The sequence below is a fragment of the Scyliorhinus canicula genome, chromosome 19 (assembly GCF_902713615.1).
Source record: "Scyliorhinus canicula chromosome 19, sScyCan1.1, whole genome shotgun sequence".
In the NCBI taxonomy this organism is placed as follows: domain Eukaryota; kingdom Metazoa; phylum Chordata; class Chondrichthyes; order Carcharhiniformes; family Scyliorhinidae; genus Scyliorhinus; species Scyliorhinus canicula.
In genome coordinates, this window is record NC_052164.1 from 57,562,276 (window position 1) to 57,581,029 (window position 18,754).

At 44.8% G+C, this 18,754-nt stretch overlaps 1 protein-coding gene across 3 annotated transcripts in view; it reads right to left on the reverse strand.

Moving 5' to 3' along the window:
- Positions 1–18,754, reverse strand: part of aplp2 (amyloid beta (A4) precursor-like protein 2) — a 133,928-nt gene that overhangs the window by 98,641 nt on the left and 16,533 nt on the right. For all 3 annotated transcript variants that reach the window (XM_038778412.1, XM_038778411.1, XM_038778410.1), the window contains exon 3: positions 4,294–4,406. In XM_038778412.1, the coding sequence (XP_038634340.1) occupies positions 4,294–4,406 (113 nt within the window). The remainder of the gene's footprint in view (positions 1–4,293; positions 4,407–18,754) is intronic.

An 18,754-nucleotide genomic window follows, 5' to 3' on the forward strand; every position in this document is an offset into this window, starting at 1 on the left:
ATGTGGCCTCGCCCCTTGTTGGTCTGTCTACATACTGTGTCAGAAAACCCTCCTGCACACACTGCACAAAAACTGACCCATCTATAGTACTCGAACTATAGTATTTCCAGTCAATATTTGGAAAGTTAAAGTCCCCCATAACAACTACCCTGTTACTCTCGCTCCTGTCAAGAATCATCTTTGCAATCCTTTCCTCGACATCTCTGGGACTATTCGGAGGTCTATAGACAACTCCCAACAGGGTGACCTCTCCTCTACTGTTCCTAACCTCGGCCCATACTGCCTCAGTAGACGAGTCCTCAAGCGTCCTTTCTACCGCCGTAATACTTTCCTTGATTAACAATGCCACACCCCCCCCTCTTTTACCATCTTCTCTGTTCTTACAGAAACATCTAAATCCTGGAACCTGCAACAACCATTCCTGTCCCTGCTCTACCCATGTCTCCGAAATCGCCACAACATCGAGATCCCAGGTACCAACCCATGCTGCAAGCTCACCCACCTTATTCCGGATGCTCCTGGCGTTGAAGTAGACACACTTCAAACCAGCGTCCTGCTTGCCGGTGCCCTCTTTCGAACTTTTAACCCTATCCCTGACCTCACTACTCTCAACATCCTGTACACTGGGACTACAATTTAGGTTCCCATCCTAGATAATTTTCTTCACTGTCCACGATGCCACCAATCTTGGTGTCATCTGCAAACTTACTAACCATGCCTCCTACATTCTCATCCAAATCATTAATATAAATAACAAATTACAGTGGACCCAGCACTGATCCCCAAGGCACACCACTGGTCACAGGCCTCCAGTTTGAAAACAACCCTCTACAACCACCCTTCTGTCATCAAGCCAATTTTGTATCCAATTGGCTACCTCATCCTGAATCCCGTGGGATTTCACCTTATGCAACAACCTACCATGTGGTACCTTGTCAAAGGCCTTGCTAAAGTCCATGTAGACAACATCGACTGCATTGCCCTCATCTACCTTCTTGGTTACCTCTTCAAAAAACTCAATCAAATTCGTGAGACATGATATTCCATTCACAAAGCCATGCTGACTGGCCCTAATCAAACTTGCCTCTATAAATGGCTTTCGATCCTATTCTCAGTTCTAACAACTTACCCACCATAGACGTAGGCTCACTGGTCTGTAGTTCCTCGGATTTTTCCTACGGCCCTTCATGAACAAAGGCACAACATCTGCTACCCTCCAATCTTTAGGCACCTCACCTGTGGCTGTCGACGATTCAAATATCTTGGCTTGGGGACCCACAATTTCCCAATTTTTAAAATTGTACCCCAAAAGGTCAAGAATAGGGGTCCTAACAACGTCCCTGAAGGAATTGCACTATAAACCTTCCTGCAGTCCAAAAAAATATTTCGACTCCGACTACTTTGGCTCCTGTCACTCTGCCAATTGTGTACTCATGTTGCTGTCCCTTTTATTCCATGAGTTCCAACTTGGCTCAAGTCTGTTGTGTGGCACTGTATCAAATGCCTTTTGTAAGTCCATGTCACTACATTCAACATTACCCTCCTCAACCCTCTCTGTTAAGTCATCAAACAACTCCAGCAAATTAGTTCAGGGTGATTAGCCTTTCAGATAAATTGCCCTTAGTGTCCAAAATTCTATGATCTATGATTAACCTAGGACAAAAGTTCGGCACAACATCGTGGTGTTCTGTGCTGTATTTCTCTATGAAATCCATGCTTTTTTTCCTTAAATTTATATTTTCCCAGGTGACAATTTTGTCCCGAATTTTTAAATGTTTCCCACCACCAAGGATGAACTGATTTGTTTGTAGCTTCTGGGCTTATCTTTTCTGACAAAGCATGTAACATTTGCAATTCGCCAGTCCTTTGGCACTACCCCGGAGTCGAAATGATGGCCAGCACTTCCACAATTTCCACTCTCACTACCCTCAATGTTGTTGGATATGTATCATCCAGTCCTGGTGCCATTTCAACTTTGTATACAGACAGCTTATCCAATACTTATCAATTTTAACTCCTTCAAATCTCTGAACTTTCTCCTCTTTCACCATGACCAGCATAGCATCTTCTACTTGGTTGAGAAAAAAAGCAAAATATTCATTTCATAACTCAGCCATGCCTCTGCCACACTACTATCTGGCTTATATTCAGATAAAGTCACCCTAAACCTCTTGTACTTTTCTGCAATTTCTTTGCAAATTTGTCCCTCTTTATTCTTCCACTAGTTGATGGCTTATAAACTGCACCAGGAAATGTAATTGTACCTTTTTTGTTCCCAAGCTCTCACAAAATAGATTGTCCTTGACCCGTCTGGAACATCCTGTCTACAGCACAGCAATATTTTTCTTAATCAATACTGCCAGTCCTCCTCCTCTCCTTCCTTCTCTATCTTTCCTGAACACTTTGTATCCAGCAATATTTAAATCCAAGTCCTGCATCTTCTTTGAACCAGGCCTCCGTTATCACATCATATTTCAATGTGGCTATCTTATTTAACACATTCCGTGCATTCACATGCATACACTGTAAACCTGATTGAGACGTCACCACTTTCCCTTTATGCTGAACCCAACCAATAGATTATTATTTCCTACTCTAGTGCTATATGTCTCTCTCAATATTCTATACACTTTGGCATTCCTCTTTAGTGTTGCCTCCTAGTTCCTATAGCTCTGTCAAGTTAAGTTTAAACTCTCCCTAATAACACTACAAAGTCACCCTGCATTGAAATCGGTGCCGACTCTGGTTAGATGCAACCTGTCTGGATGTACAGGTCCCATCTCTCTCAGAAGTAATGCCAGTGATTTGGGACTGTAAATATCAACTTCAAAATAAATACACCAGGGTCTGTCTGTGCTCTTGCCGATGGTACGAAAATAAATGGAAAGACATGCTGTGATGAGGATATTGTGATTCTGCAACAGGATATACAGATAGGTTGGGTGACTGGGCGAAAACCTGGCAAATGGAGTTTAATGTGGAGGAGGTGTGAGGTTATGCACTTCAGTCGGAAGAATGAAACGGTAGATTATCTAAATGGAAAGAGACTGCAGATGACTTGAGTAGAGGGATCTAGGTCTTCTAGTGCATGAATCACAAAAAGCTAGCAGGTAGGTCCAATAAGTAGTTCAGAAGGCAAATGTCATTTTGGCCTTATTGCAAAGGGGGTTGGAGTTTAAAAATAGGTGTTTCATTGCAATTGAGGCCTCACCTGGAATACTGCATATAGTTTTGGTCCCCTTACATAAAAAAGGATAAAGTAATATTGGAGACAGTCCAATTCACCACGTTAATTCCTGGGAAGAGAGGGTTATCCTATCAAGAGAGACTAACTAGTCTGGGTCCGCTTTACTCAAAGTATAGAAGAATGAGGGCTGACCTTATTCAAACATATAAGATCCTGAGGAGGTTTGACAGGTTAGATGGTGAGATGTTTTCACTAGTGGGAGAGTCCCGAACAAGGGGACATAGCCACAAGGTAACGGGCCGGTCATTTAAAAGCGAGGTGCGTAGAAATTTCTTCACACAGAGGTGGCGAATCTCTGGAATTCTTTGCCCCGGAGGATGCTTGATCATTAGAAGAATTTCAAGTGGAGGTGGATCAATATTTGATAGATCAAGGATTAGAGGGCTTTGGGGAAATGGCATAGAAAAGGAGTTGAGGTCAGCATAGATCAGCCATGATCATATTGAATGACGGGGCAGGCTTGAAGGGCCTGATGGCCTACTCCTGCTTCTATTTTCCGATTCTAAAGAACACTCGTCTGATGTATTTTATATAAAACTGAAAGGCTGGAGCTGGAGGCAACTGTCTAAATGGTATGACAAGAATGCTTTCATTCAACGTGGTGGCAATCACGGCTCTGCCTTAATCCAAAAGACTCGACATCCTGAAGAATTTGTCTATAATTGAGTTTGAGTACAGACCGAGCCTAATCCTCTGTCTGACTGTGTAACAAACATTAATTAGTTGTTTTAGCATTGTGTGTAACATTTCCAACTATCTAATGGGACCATGGCAACACAGCACAAAACTATAATTAGTCAGTTAATTGCTGACCCAAAATAGGCAGGCAGAAAGCAAAAGGACCCAGATTTCAGCTTGCGGAGAACATTAATTACTGAGAGAAATTATCACTTGGCTATTGATTGGTGTAAACAATCCCAAAACAGCACAATAAATAGAATCATGTGACAGATTATCAAAAACAGCATCTGTATATTTACCAGTTTTGTGTACATGAGAAACAGACTCCAGAAACCCCACCCATCCCCTGGATATTTATCTCTTACCGCTTTGGCAACAGCCTGCCAGTGCTGATGACTCCGACATTCATCCCTTTGCTCTTTGTGGAAGAACCGACATTTTTCTGGAACCAGCAGCACATCGCTCACAAACTCGCCGACTGCCAGAAACACAAGAGTGAAACTCGACTGTTATTCTCAGAGAGCATTATAATGGCAAGATTTCAAACCCCTGAAGGGGACACTCAAGTGAATTTTGTCAGAGATTTTAACTCAAAGCTTCATTATCTGGTCAACAAAAAAAGAGGTTTCAGCAAAATTTCCAAATAAATCCTGGTTATAAATTTTGGCTCTAGTGTGGGTTTGAATTAAAATGGACAAATATACATTGATTATTTTCAAAATCTTGTTTGAACTAATGTCCTTTTACTGATGATTCTAACTTCAATAAAGTAGGTAATGGGCACCAGCAGGTATTGGATTTCACTCAGACAGTTACCCTCCCGCCAGTTCCAAATTGAAATCATGCAACTAGTGGCACAATATAAGATTTCCAGGAAGAGAAGTCAAATATTTATTAAGTTTCACAGATAGCAACACGAGTCACACCTGTTGGATCAAGGTCAAATTAATATTGTCTAACCTCGCCCAAAAGAGCTCAATCTTTTAATGGCTGCGAGAAATGGTTATTAACCCAGTCAAGCTCCAACAGTAAAAAGTCAACTCATATGCTCACGAGGTAGAGAAAAAGCACGGGAACTGCATATTGAAGTGAGTCCAGGCACTGTCCTTTCCCCGAGTGTGAAGCTAATAAAGATTTAAGCACTTTTATTGTTGCAGGAGTCGTGACAAAACCTGAATCCAATGTGACGCTAACAAACTGTCCAAAGATATCCATTACCATCTCACTAGGAATCTTATCCATTTTTCCAGTTGATTCACAATCCGACCCTGATCACTGTCTCTTCAAGAGGAACTAAAGTGACACTTGTAATTTTCAAAAGTCAAAACAGATAATCTCTGCAACTTTTGGGTTCTCTACTTGGTTCCTCCAATTGTGATGAAGAAATGCTGTGTACATTAGCCATTTGAGGTACAAAGCATAAATTTCTAATTATTTTCGTATCCAAGTTTTTCCCCCTTTTTGAGGGCTGTTTTTATTAGCATTATTGGCCAGCTTCAGGTTTGTATGTGATTCATGCTAAAATAGTTTAATCACTGATGGAATTTGAATCATTGTTAGATGTTATGGACGCCTCTCATGTAGCCCTCTGCATTTAGCTCCTTTAATCAGACTAGAACAGCACCTTACATCTTGGCCATAGTTAATTAGAACCATAGAATTCCTGCAGTGTGGAAGGAAGCCATTCAGCCTATCAAGTAACCACCGATCCTCTGAAAGTGCACCATACCTAGCCTGTAACCCCACCTAACCTTGATACCCTTGCACATTAAGGAGCAATTTTAGCATGGCCAATCCACCTAACCTGCACATCTTTTGACTGTGGGAGGAACCCAGCTCACCCAGAGGAATCCCACGCAGACACAGGGAGAAAGTGAAAACGCCACACAGACAATGATCCAAGGCCGGAATTGAACCAACATCCCTGCTGCTGAGGCACACTAGCTAAGTCAGCAGCTTTTTAGCAATGCTTCCAGCTTTGTGCATCAGACTGCAACACTGAGGTCACTTGAAAGGGTAATGGTTTTTCCATTTCACAAATCATAATATTCTATCAATAGTAAAGGTTAAACTCTTAATCCAATCTTACTGCAGAGCACACAATGGAAAACTACGAGAGAATATCCTTCAGCTGCTACAATAGAAATTAGCCAAATCATTGCCACTATTAAAGCAAATCAGACAGCAATTAATACAAAAAATGGTTTGTGCTGTTTAGAAATTGCAACTCAAAAATCATCCAACACAACATCCAACACTCAAAGTTATTAACTTCAAATCGAAAGTTAAGGGAAGAAACTAAAACGATTGAAATATGACAACACTTGGGCTGCCACAACACAGGCACCTGCTTAATACACAAGTGATCAGTTACACAGATACAATGATTCCTCTTACAACTAATATTGCTGCAATTTCTTCTAATAGACAAACCTGATGGTTCCCACCATTGACTACCTTGTGATTTTGACCCAGCGAAGTCAAGAAATGATATATTTCCAAGTCAGGATTGTGTGTGGTATGAATGGGAACATCCAGGTGGTGGTGTCACCATGCATGTTGCCCTTGTCCTTCCAGGTGGCAGAGGTTGTTATAGTTTGGAATGTGCTGTTAGAGAATTGTGTCTCATCACTTTCCCCATTACTTTTTTTTAAAACTTTTATTCAATCTAAGATCTATTCAAACTAAGATCCTCCTAATTTTTAAATTGCAAGATTGTTACAAATGACAATACTAGCTCGGGTTATGTTACTAATCATTGAATTCCTGCAGTGCAGAAGGCGGTCATGCAGCCCGTTGAGACTGCACCACCCTCTGAAAGAGCACCCTGCTAGGCTCACTCCTCCGCAAACCCTTAACCCCATGTAACCTTTGGATACGAAGGGGCAATTTAGCTTGGCCAATCCACCTAACCTGCACACCTTTGGACTGTGGCAGGAAACCAGAGCACCCGGAGGAAATCCACACATACACAGGGAGAACTTGCAAACTCCACAGTCATCCAAGGTCGGAATCAAACCCGGATTCTGTGAGTCAGCAGTGCTAACCACAGTACCACAATGCTACCTAATAAGAATACTAATACGAATAATAATTGTTAAAATCTGACTTTATATTAGAAACTAACACATAACTTTACCACGTGCCTTCTTAGCAGTATAGCAGAGTGTAAAACTTAGAAATAGGGCCCAGAATAGAAAAAATGTCGAAAGTGGGACCCTCGGAAAATTATGTCACGTTACCTGCAGCAAGAAGCTGAGATCTGTTGCAGCGAGAATTACTTCTTCATGCAAAAATACAGGACCGGAATGTCTGCGTAGGAGGTCTTATCTGAAGATAAGACCTTGGAGCCTTCAGAAGAGGTAGTTGAATAGCTGAATGCCAACAACACCCCCCCATCTTGGAAGGGAAAACCTTTGGGGAGTGTAACAACTTTTATGGACCCACTAGTAAACAAAGCCAACGAAGGAGAATAGATAAAGAATGCTAGTAAATATTAATAATAATCTTTATTAGTGTCACAAGGAGGCTTATTTAATTAACACAGTTAGAAGTCTTACAACACCAGGTTAAAGTCCAACCTGCTCCTTCCTCAGGTGAATGGCCCCTAGTGTGAAAATCCCCTAGTCGCCACACTCCAGCGACTGTTTGGGTACACTGAGGGAGAATTCAGAATATCCAATTCACCTAACAAGCACGTCTTTCGGAATTTGTGGGAGGAAATCGGAGCACCCGGAGGAAGCCCATGCATACACGGGAAAATTGCGCAGGCTCCGCATAGACGGTGATGCAAGTCGTGAATCGAACCCTGGCTCTGTGAAACAACAGTGCTAAGCACTGTGCTACCGTGGCGTCATGAAGAGATAATCATAACGTCCAAATATGTTAAGCGAGACTTTTGAGTAGAAATTTCACTAATTTCCTGTTGAAGAGACACAAGAACTGATGGTTGGTTGCCTGGCTACAGGTGGCCAATGACCATACAAGGAACTTCAAGATAGGATAGGCGTGAAGAAATTCAGAGAAGGAAAAATACACATCTAGCTTACATCGCTCACTTCTGACTTAGATGACAAGATTATTAATCAGAAAGATAAGATGTAGCCATTGAATCAGCAGATCCAAAGACCTACCTGGAAATATCAGGAGGTCAAACACTTAAACCAATGAACCCAAAAACCAGATTAATGAGTTGGTTCAGGATTGAGAACAGTACAACCACTGTGTTGCAGCAGCAGCAACATGTCGCTAACCTGAATGCTGTGGCAGCTGTGATGGACATTCAGGAAACGAGGAGAATTAGTGTTTAGAAAGAGACTTGGCCAACGTTGGTGGGGACTCAAGAAAAGTGATGAGCAAACATCAGCAGAGAACAAATCACTCTCAATGCAGCTTTACAAATGTGTGAACTACAGGGAAGATTGAGAAGGTAACGGACAATTGTGGCTGCAGTAACCATGGGAGACACTTATCTGACTTCCTCAGGGCAATGGTGGAAACGCAAGTTGGAGAAATCCAGAATGGGAAAGCAAGAGGTATGAAACTGTGGAAAGAGGGACGACTGTTGAATGTGAGTGCAATTGGTTAAAATGAACATCTTGGCCGAGATCTTTATTCAGAAAGATGGATTAAGGGGCCTAGCCTTGCCAAACGTTCAACACTATTATTGGGCAGCTAATGCTGAAATCGTGCGAGAGTGCTTTGGAGATTTGCATGAGCTTTGGGTTTGGGTGGAAGCAGAGTCTTTTCTTTGATAAAGCCTGGGACAAGACTAAAATGTGTGGGTGTGGTTGGCCGGGCCTCCCGAGCACCTTTCACATTTGTCCTCCACCTCTGGGAAGAACCTGCACATTCATGCTCTGGTTAATGTGCCCTGTGCACCACCTTGAGCTGAGTCAGGCTCAGTGCATGTCCGCGCAGTTGCCGTCTCCTAGTTCGCCCATGGTCAGAAGTCTGTCCAAAAGAGAGTGCCCTGGGTTAACGTTGCTGTTTCCTTTTGGAGCAAGATCCTTATTTGCATATACCATAGTTCGCTCCCTTTTGGGAGCGAGAGCTTGTCCATCAGTTCCCCCTGGGTCGCTAATCTGCCATCCATGTACAAGACCTTCTCCTTTGCAGCACACTCTTTTTGATCCTTGGGTTCATAAACATAGAAAAGGTTAGAGGGAGATAACAGACAATCATATTTGCAGAAAATGTCTGCAACTCAAGGAATTTCACCTCAAGTGTTGAGAAAAAATCCACACTGCAGATATTGCCATGCGTCAGAGAGATTGAGTGTTATCTGGACACTTTGATCCAAGAGGCTGCCACACCCCTTCGGCTCAGTCATGACACAGGTCTGGTCAGTGGCCAAGGACAGAAGGGTGTAACACATGCTGCTTGTTTTGTTGAAGTGATGAGGGCAATGTCTGCAGGGTGAACAGGGTCATTCAGAAGAAATATGATCATGATCACAGCCAGTAGTCAGGTGGTAGATATTTTCTGTGCAGCCATGGTGCTAGGGTTCACCTCTGTGACTGAAGAATTTGGAATTAGAATAGGGAGTACCCAAAGTTTAACAGTCCACCACAGAACAACTTAAATAAAACTGGACATGAGATTATGCTGAGTTACTTTGGGGTGCTTGGGGAAATTGAAGCGCAGTCAAATAGGATTGTTACCTGAATCACGCACAAATTGACAGGGGGATAAAAAAATTAGAATGCTAAATTATGGCTGCAAGTGTGTTGTGGTTGTTAAGTGTTCTAATTTGTGGAGGAGGATCCATAAATATCACTGTCACCAAAGATGGAACAGCCTAGAGCATCACTGTGAAAGGCACGGCTGAAACATCATCAGCCAGAAGTGCCGAGTGGATGATCCATCTTGGCCTCCCCTAGAGCTCCGCAGCATCACAGATGCCAGTCTTCAGCCAATTCGATTCACTTCACGTCATATCATGGAAAGGAGAAGGCACTGGAGGCAGCAAAGGCGATGGGCCATGACAATATCCTGGTAGTGGTGCTGAAGGCGAGTAATCCACAAATAGCCTGACGCCAGCCAAACTCTCCAGAACAACAACAGTAGCATACCGATCAATGTAGAAATTGCCTAGATATGCCCTGTCCACGAGAAGGACAAATCCAACCTGGTCAATTACCACTCCATCAGTCCACTGTAAATCATCAGAAAAGTGATGAAAAGAGGTTGCAAACTGTGCTATCAGGTAGCTTTTACTCAGCAATAACCTGTTCACTGTCGCTCAGTATGGGTTGCACCAGAACCACTCAGCCCCTGATTTTGTTACAGCGTTGGTCCAAATATGGACAAAGGAGCTAAACTCGAGGTGCATGGTGAAAGTAACAGTCTTTGACATCAAGGCAGCATTTGGCCGAATGTGGCATTAAGGAGCCCTCCAAAACCAATGGGAATTGGGGAAAACTCTCCACTAGTTGGAGTCATACCTAATACAAAAGGAGATGGTTGTGATTGTTTTAGGTAAATTAAGTCAATTCTACAACATCACTGCAGGTGTTCCTCAAGGTGGTGTCCTGGGCCCAATCTTCCGCAGCTTCATCTTTACCTTCCCTCCATCATAATGTCAGAAGTGGGAATGTTCGCTGACAATTGCTTAATGTTCAACACCATTCGCTACAGAATAGTCCGTACCCGTATGCAACAAGACCTCAACAACATTCAAGCTTGGGTTTACAAGTGGCAACAGAACATAGAACAGCACAGTACAGGCCCTTCGGCCCACAATGTTGTGCCGACCATTTATCCTAATCTAAGATCAACCTAACCTACAACCCTTCAATTTACTGCTGTCCATGTGCCTGTCCAAGAGTCGCTTAAATGTCCCTAATGACTGACTGGCAGTGCATTCCACGCACCCACCACTCTCTGTGTAAAGACATCTTCCCTATACCTTCCTCTATTCACCTTAAAATTATGTCCCCATGTGACAGACATTTCCACCCTGAGGAAAAGTCTCTGGCTAACCACTCTATCCATGCCTCTCATCACCTTGTACACCTCTTTCAAGTCACCTCTCTTCCTTCTTCGCTCCAGTGAGAAAAGCCTCAACCTCCCTCAACCGTTCTTCAGAAGACATGCCCTGCAATCCAGGCAGCATCCTGGCAAACTCCTCTGCACCCTCTCCAAAGCATCGACATGCTTCCTATAATTCCTATAAGAATTGAGGAACCACAAAGGCAAAAAAACCATAATGGGAGTTATGTACAGACCGCCTAACAGTGGTCAGGACCAGGGGCGCAACATGTACCGGGAAATAGAAAAAGCATGTCAGAAAGGCAAGGTCACAGTGATCATGGGGGACTTCAATATGCAGGTGGATTGGGTAAATAATGTAGCCAGTGGATCCAAAGAAAAGGAATTCATGGAATGCTTACAAGATGGCTTTTTGGAACAGCTTGTCATGGAGCCCACAAGGGAGCAGGCTATTCTGGACCTAGTGCTATGTAATGAACCAGACTTTATTAAAGATCTTAAAGTAAGGGAACACTTAGGAAGCAGCGATCATAATATGGTTGAGTTCAGTCTGCAGTTTGAAAGAGAGAAGGCAAAATCGGATGTAATGGTGTTACAGTTAAATAAAGGTAATTACGAGGGCATGAGAGAGGAACTGGTGAAAATCAACTGGAAGCAGACCCTAGCAGGGAAGACAGCAGAGCAAAAATGGCAGGAGTTTGTATGCATAATTGAGGACACTGTACAGTGGTTCATCCCCAAGAAAAGAAAGATTATCCAGGGAGGGATTAGACAGCCATGGCTGACAAAGGAGGTCAGGAAATGTATCAAAGAAAAAGAGAGATCCTATATAGTGGCCAAAAGCACAGGGAAATCAGAAGATTGGGAAGGCTACAAAAACAAACAGAGGTTAACAAAGAGACAAATAAGGAAGGAGAGGATCAAATATGAAGGCAGGCTAGCCAGTAATATAAGAAATGATAGTAAAAGTTTCTTTCAATACATAAGAAACAAACGTCAGGCCAAAGTAGACATTGGGCCAATTCAAACTGATTCTGGAAGGCTAGTGATGGGAGATGAGGAAATGGCTGGAGAACTTAATAAGTACTTTGCGTCTGTCTTCACAGTGGAAGACGTTAGTAATATCCCAAAAATTATAAAGGGTCAGGGGGCTGAGTTGAGTATGGTTGCCATTACAAAAGAGATGGTGCTAAAAAAGCTAAAAGGTCTTAAAATTGACAAATCTCCTGGCCCCGATGGGCTACATCCTAGAGTTCTGAGGGAGGTGGCTGAAGAAATAGCGGAAGCGTTGGTTGAGATCTTTCAAAAATCACTGGAGTCAGGGAAAGTCCCGGACGATTGGAAGATCGCTGTTGTAACCCCCTTGTTCAAGAAAGGATCAAGACAAAAGATGGAAAATTATAGGCCAATTAGCCTAACCTCGGTTGTTGGTAAAATTCTAGAATCGATCGTTAAGGATGAGATTTCTAATTTCTTGGAAGAGCAGGGTCGGATTAGAACAAGTCAACATGGATTTAGTAAGGGGAGGTCGTGCCTGACGAACCTGTTAGAATTCTTTGAGGAGGTGACAAGTAGGTTAGACCAGGGAAACCCAGTGGATGTGGTCTATCTGGATTTCCAAAAGGCCTTTGATAAGGTGCCACACAGGAGGCTGCTGAGTAAGGTGAGGGCCCATGGTGTTCGAGGTGAGCTACTGGCATGGGTTGAGGATTGGCTGTCTGACAGAAGGCAGAGAGTTGGGATAAAAGGTTCTTTTTCGGAATGGCAGCCGGTGACCAGCGGTGTCCCACAGGGTTCAGTGTTGGGGCCGCAGCTGTTCACCATATATATTAATGATCTGGATGAAGGGACTGGGGGCATTCTAGCAAAGTTTGCTGATGATACGAAGTTAGGTGGTCAGGCAGGTAGTGCTGAGGAAGTGGGGAGGCTGCAGAAGGATCTAGACAGTTTGGGAGAGTGGTGCAGGAAATGGCTGATGCATTTCAACGTGAGAAAATGTGAGGTCTTGCACTTTGGAAAAAAGAATCCAAGCATAGACTACTTTCTAAACGGTGAGAAAATTCATAATGCCAAAGTACAAAGGGATCTGGGAGTGCTAGTCGAGGATTCCCTAAAGGTAAACATGCAGGTTGAATCCGTGATTAAGAAAGCGAATGCTATGTTGTCATTTATCTCAAGAGGGTTGGAATATAAAAGCAGCGATGTGCTACTGAGCCTTTATAAGGCTCTGGTTAGGCCCCATTTGGAGTACTGTGTCCAGTTTTGGGCCCCACATCTCAGGAAGGACATACTGGCACTGGAGCGTGTCCAGCGGAGATTCACACGGATGATCCCTGGAATGGCGGGTCTAGCATATGAGGAACGGCTGGCGTTCCTGGGATTGTATTCATTGGAGTTCAGAAGGTTAAGGGGAGATCTAATAGAAACTTACAAGATAATACATGGCTTAGAAAGGATGGACGCAAAGAAACTGTTTCCGTTAGGCGAGGAGTCGAGGACCCGTGGGCACAGCCTTAGAATTAGAGGGGGTAAATTCAAAACAGAAATGCGGAGACATTTCTTCAGCCAGAGAGTGGTGGGCCTGTGGAATTCATTGCCGCAGAGTGCAGTGGAGGCCGGGACGCTAAATGGCTTCAAGGCAGAGATAGATAAATTCTTGATGTCGCGAGGAATTAAGGGCTATGGGGAGAATGCTGGGAGGTGGAGTTGAAATGCCCATCAGCCATGATTGAATGGCGGAGTGGACTCGATGGGCCGAATGGCCTTACTTCCACTCCTATGTCTTATGGTCTTATGGTCTTATAATGAGGCGACCAGAACTGGACACAATATTCCAAGTGTCGTCTAACCAGGGTTTTATAAAGCTGCAGCAAAACCTCGCGGCTCTTAAACTCAATCCCCTGTTAATGAAAGCCAACACACCATACACCTTCTTAACAACCCCATCAACCTGGTTGGCAACTTTAAGGGATCTGCGACGATTACCCCACAATCCCTCTGTTCCTCCACACTTTCAAGAATCCTGCCTTTAACCCTGTATTCAGCATGCAAATTTGACCTTCCAAAATGAATCACTTCACATTTATCTAGGTTGAACTCCATCTGCCACTTCTCAGACCAGCTCTGCATCCTGTCAATGTCCTTTATAACCTGCAACTGCCCTTGACACTATCTACAACTCCCCCAACCTTCATGTCATTGGCAAACTTACTAACCACTTCCTCATCCAAGTCATTTATAAAAACCACAAAGAGCAGAGGTCCCAGAACAGATCCCTGTGGGACACCACTGGTCACCAACCTCCAGGCAGAATACTTTCCATGCACTACCACTCGCTGTCTTCTTTCGGCCAGCCAATTCTGTATCCAGACAGCCAAATTTCCTTGTATCCCATGCCCCCTGACTTTCTGAATGAGCCGACCATGGGGAATCTAATCAAATGCCTTACTGAAATTCATATGCACCACATCCACTGCCCGACCTTCATCAATGTGTCTCGTCACATGCTCAAAGGATTCAATGAGGCTTGTGAGGCATGACCTGCCCCTAACAAAGCCATGCTGACCATCTTTAATCAAATAATGTTTCTCCAAGTTAATCAGAAATCCTATCTCTCAAAATCCTTATCAGTATTTTGCTCACCACAGACGCAAGACTGACAGGTCTGTAATTCCCAGGGATTTCCCTATTCCCTTTCTTGAACATGGGAACAACATTCGCCTCCCTCCAATCATCCGGTACTACTCCAATGGAGAGTGAGTTCACAAAGATCATCGCCAATGGCGCAGAAATCTCCACCCTTGCTTCCCATAGTAACCTTGGGTATATCCTGTCTGGCCCAGGGTACCTATCTATCCTGATGCTTTTCAAAATTTAAAGCACATGCTCCTTCTTAATATCAACCTGTCAAGCTGTTCTCACGAGCAAGAAGGTCCCTCTCTCTAGTGAATACCGAAGCAAAATATTCATTTTGGGCCTCCCGTATGTCTTCAGACCCGAGGCACAAGTTCCCTCCACTATCCCTATTCGGCCCTACTCTCACTTTCATCCTCCTCTTATTTACATAGAACATAAAACAGTACAGCACAGAACAGGCCCTTCGGCCCTCGATGTTGTGCCGAGCATTGTCCGAAACCAAGATCAAGCTACCTACTCCCTGTCATTCTGGTGTGCTCCATGTGCCAATCCAATAACCGCTTGAAAGTTCCTGAAGTGTCCGACTCCGCAATCACAGGAGGCAGTCCATTCCACACCCTAACCACTCTCTGAGTAAAGAACCTACCTCAGACATCCCTCCTCTATCACCCACCCTGAACCTTATAGTTATGCCCCCTTGTAACAGCTACATCCACCCGAAGAAATAGTCTCTGAACGTCCACTCTATCTATCCCCCTCATCATCTTATAAACCTCTATTAAGTCGCCTCTTATCCTCCTCTGCTCCAAAGAGAAAAGCCCTAGCTCCCTCAAGCTTTCCTCATAAGACCTATCCTGCAAACCAGGCAGCATTCTGGGAAATCGCCTTTGCACCCTTTCCAATGCTTCCACATCCTTCCTATAGTCAGGTAGTAGGGCATTCAGCCCCTTGAGCCTGCTCCACCATTCAATGGGATCATGGCTGATCTGTGGCCTAACTCCACATACCTGCTTTTGGCCCATATCCCTTAACACCTTTGCTTAACATTTGTTTCACAAAATATTATCTATCTCAGATTTAAAATTAACTGATCTCGAATCAACTGCCGTTTGTGGAAGAGAATTCAAAACCTCTACCATACTTTGTGTGTTTCTTAACATCTCTCCTGAATGGTCGAGCCCTAATTTTTAGACTATGCCCCCTAGTTCTAGAATTTCCAACCAACATATTTTCCTGTTAATATCTTGAAGATCAATCAGATCATCACTTACCCTTCGAAATTCTAGAAAAAGCAGACCTAAATTATATAAGCTGTGCTTATAACATAACCCCTGAAAATCCAGCCCCCAGATGGGGCGCTACTGCAAGCTGCATGGAAGCCTTGAAGCTCCATCCATTTGCCTGGATGGATTTGCAGTTCCAATAACACAAGAAGCTTGACACCATCCAGGACAAAGCAGCTTGCATGATCAACACCTCGTCCACCTTCTTCAACATTCACTCCGCCATCGACACACAGTAGCAGCAGTGTGTTTCATCTACACGATGCAGTGCAGCAGGCTCCATTGACAGCACCTCCCAAAGCTGCAACCTCTACCATCTCGAAGGTCAACTGACATGTAGGGCGCAATTCACCCAAATGGGGCAAAGTCCCATAGCGACCTCATTTAGCAGTGTATTTCCAGGCACTCGCAGTGCCAAGAAATACATGTCTATACAATGCAACCTGTTGTATAAGGTTCTTTGCAGCACGGTAGCACAATGGTTACCACAGTTGTTTCACAGCTCCAGGGTCCCAGGTTCCATTCCCGGCTTAGGTCACTGTCTGTGCGGAGTCTGCACGTCCTCCTCGTGTCCGCCTAGGTTTCCTCCAGGTGCTCCGGTTTCCTCCCACAGTCCAATGATGTGCAGGTTAGGTGGATTGACCATGCTAAATTGCCCTTAGTCCAAAAAGTTTAGGTGGGGTTGCTGGGTTACAGGGATAGGGTGAAGACGTGGCCTTAAGTGGGGTGCTCTTTCCAAGGGCCGGAGCAGACTCGATGGGCCGAACGGCCTCCTTTTGCACTGTAAATTCTATGATTCTATGATTCTCACATAAGTGTAGAACGCCTTGGGGTTTTCCCTAATCCTTCCCGCCAGGGCTTTTTCATGCCCTCTTCTAGCTCCCCTATGTCCATTTTTGAGTTCCTTCCTGGATACCTTGTAACCCTCTAGAGCCATGCCAGATCCTCGTTTCCTCAACCTTACGTAAGCTTCCTCTTGACTAGAAGCTCCACTTCTCTTATCATCGGAGCAAGTCGGACTTCTGGTGACAGTGATGTGCTGAGTGGACATGGGATAGGTGACTCTCCTCCTGGAACCTTGAAATTAGGTACCTTTAGCTCACAAATAGCCTGCTAAACCCGGGGGGGGGAAAATATACTCCTCCAACACCACCACAATGAACAAAACATGCCAGGCAACAATGAGCAGAAATGACGTCAGAATCAGTAAAAGCCTGGAGAGGAAGCATGAGGCGACGATGAACACGTGGAGCGACGGGGAATCGGCCTCATCCGAACGGGCTGGGCTGACAGAGCATATGCCGGGTTACCGCCGATAAATTAATGGATGGAGTTCCTAACACAGGAGCTCCAATTACAGAGATACCATCAAATTAGAAATGATAACGATTGTGAAGGCGGCAGTCGCGGATGCACTGGTCCCCTTTCAAAAAGCGCTGGAAAAGGCAGAACGGTGACTGTGACTTCAGTCTGATTATGAATCTCAGGAAGGAGGAGGTGAGAGCGGTAGGTACGGAAAGGGGTATGGTGAGGCATGGGGGGGGGGGGGGGTGGGAAAGAGAAACGCAACAGGTGGGGAAGGTAAAGAGGGCTTGGGGGGGCTACACACGATTGGGTGAGGTAGCACAGGGAAACATGAGGGAAACAGGGGGGCCCCAATTCCTAACAGAGAGGTGCGCCTGGCAGAAGGGGGAGAGAAAACTATAGATGGGGGTAAGTAGGGGGCGGCAGCGGACAGGCCCAGGGAGAAAAATCGAAGGGTGAGACCTTTTACCAACACAGAGACAAAGCCAGCCCCTGATGGCTCACCAGATGAGAAAGCAGGCAGCCACGAGGGAAATAACTCGGGTTAAAGACAGAAGCGGCAGGGTAGTCGCTGCGCCAGAAAAGATCAATGAAGCATTCGCAACCTTCTACTGAGGGCTATAAACCTTCGAGCCCCCAGGGGGGGGGCTCCCAAAATGAAGCAGTTCCTCGATGGAGTGGACATGCCAGTTGTGGGCGAAGGTAAGAAATGCGGCCTGGAAGCATCATTAGAACTGGGGGATGTCATGGGAGAATATCAACTCCATGCAGGTGGGGAAGGTGCCGGGGCCAAATGGATTCCCGGCAAACTTCTATAAAATAATCATGCCAGTATTGGCCCTGGGAGATGTTCACAGACTTGCGAGTAAGGGCACCCCATGACTAAACTGGCACAATCCTCAATATCATTGATACCCAAAAAGGACAAAGACCTGACGGAGTGCTGCCCCTACAGGCCCATTTCACTATTTAACGTGGATGCAAAGATCCTGGTGAAGTCTCTGGCAAGGCGGCTGGTGAGCTGCATGCCAGAGATAGTTGTGCAGAACCACACAGGCTTTGGTAAGGGCAGGCAGTTAACATCAAACATCAGACCAGGCGCTTGCTTAACACGATAATCACCCCACCGGGGAGAGAACACCAGAAGCAATCATCTCCCTGGACACAGAATAGGCCTTCGGCAGAGTTGAATGGAAGTACCTCATAGAGGTACTTGAACTGTTTGGGTTTGGATTAGGGTTCACCTGCGGGGTGAAACTGTTGTGCAGTGCTCCCAAGGTGAGCATGCGGACAAACACCACCAGCTCTTGATACTTCCAGCTGCACAGGAGCAGCAAGGTAGTCTTTGCACTGGAAAAAAAATCATTGAAGCCTTCGCAACCTTCGACCGGGGCCCAGAGGGAGACTCCAAGATTAAGCTACCCCTGCTGCTGTTTGCTCTGGCAATCGAGCCACTGCAGAGCAGCAAAAAGCCGGCAAGGTATCCAAAGGAGGGACAAAGAGCATAAAGTTTCACTCTACGCAGATTACTTGCATCTCTCCATCTCGAACCCCTGGACCAGCATGGAAGGGATATCGAAACTGCTCAGGGAGTTCGGAGCCTTCTCAG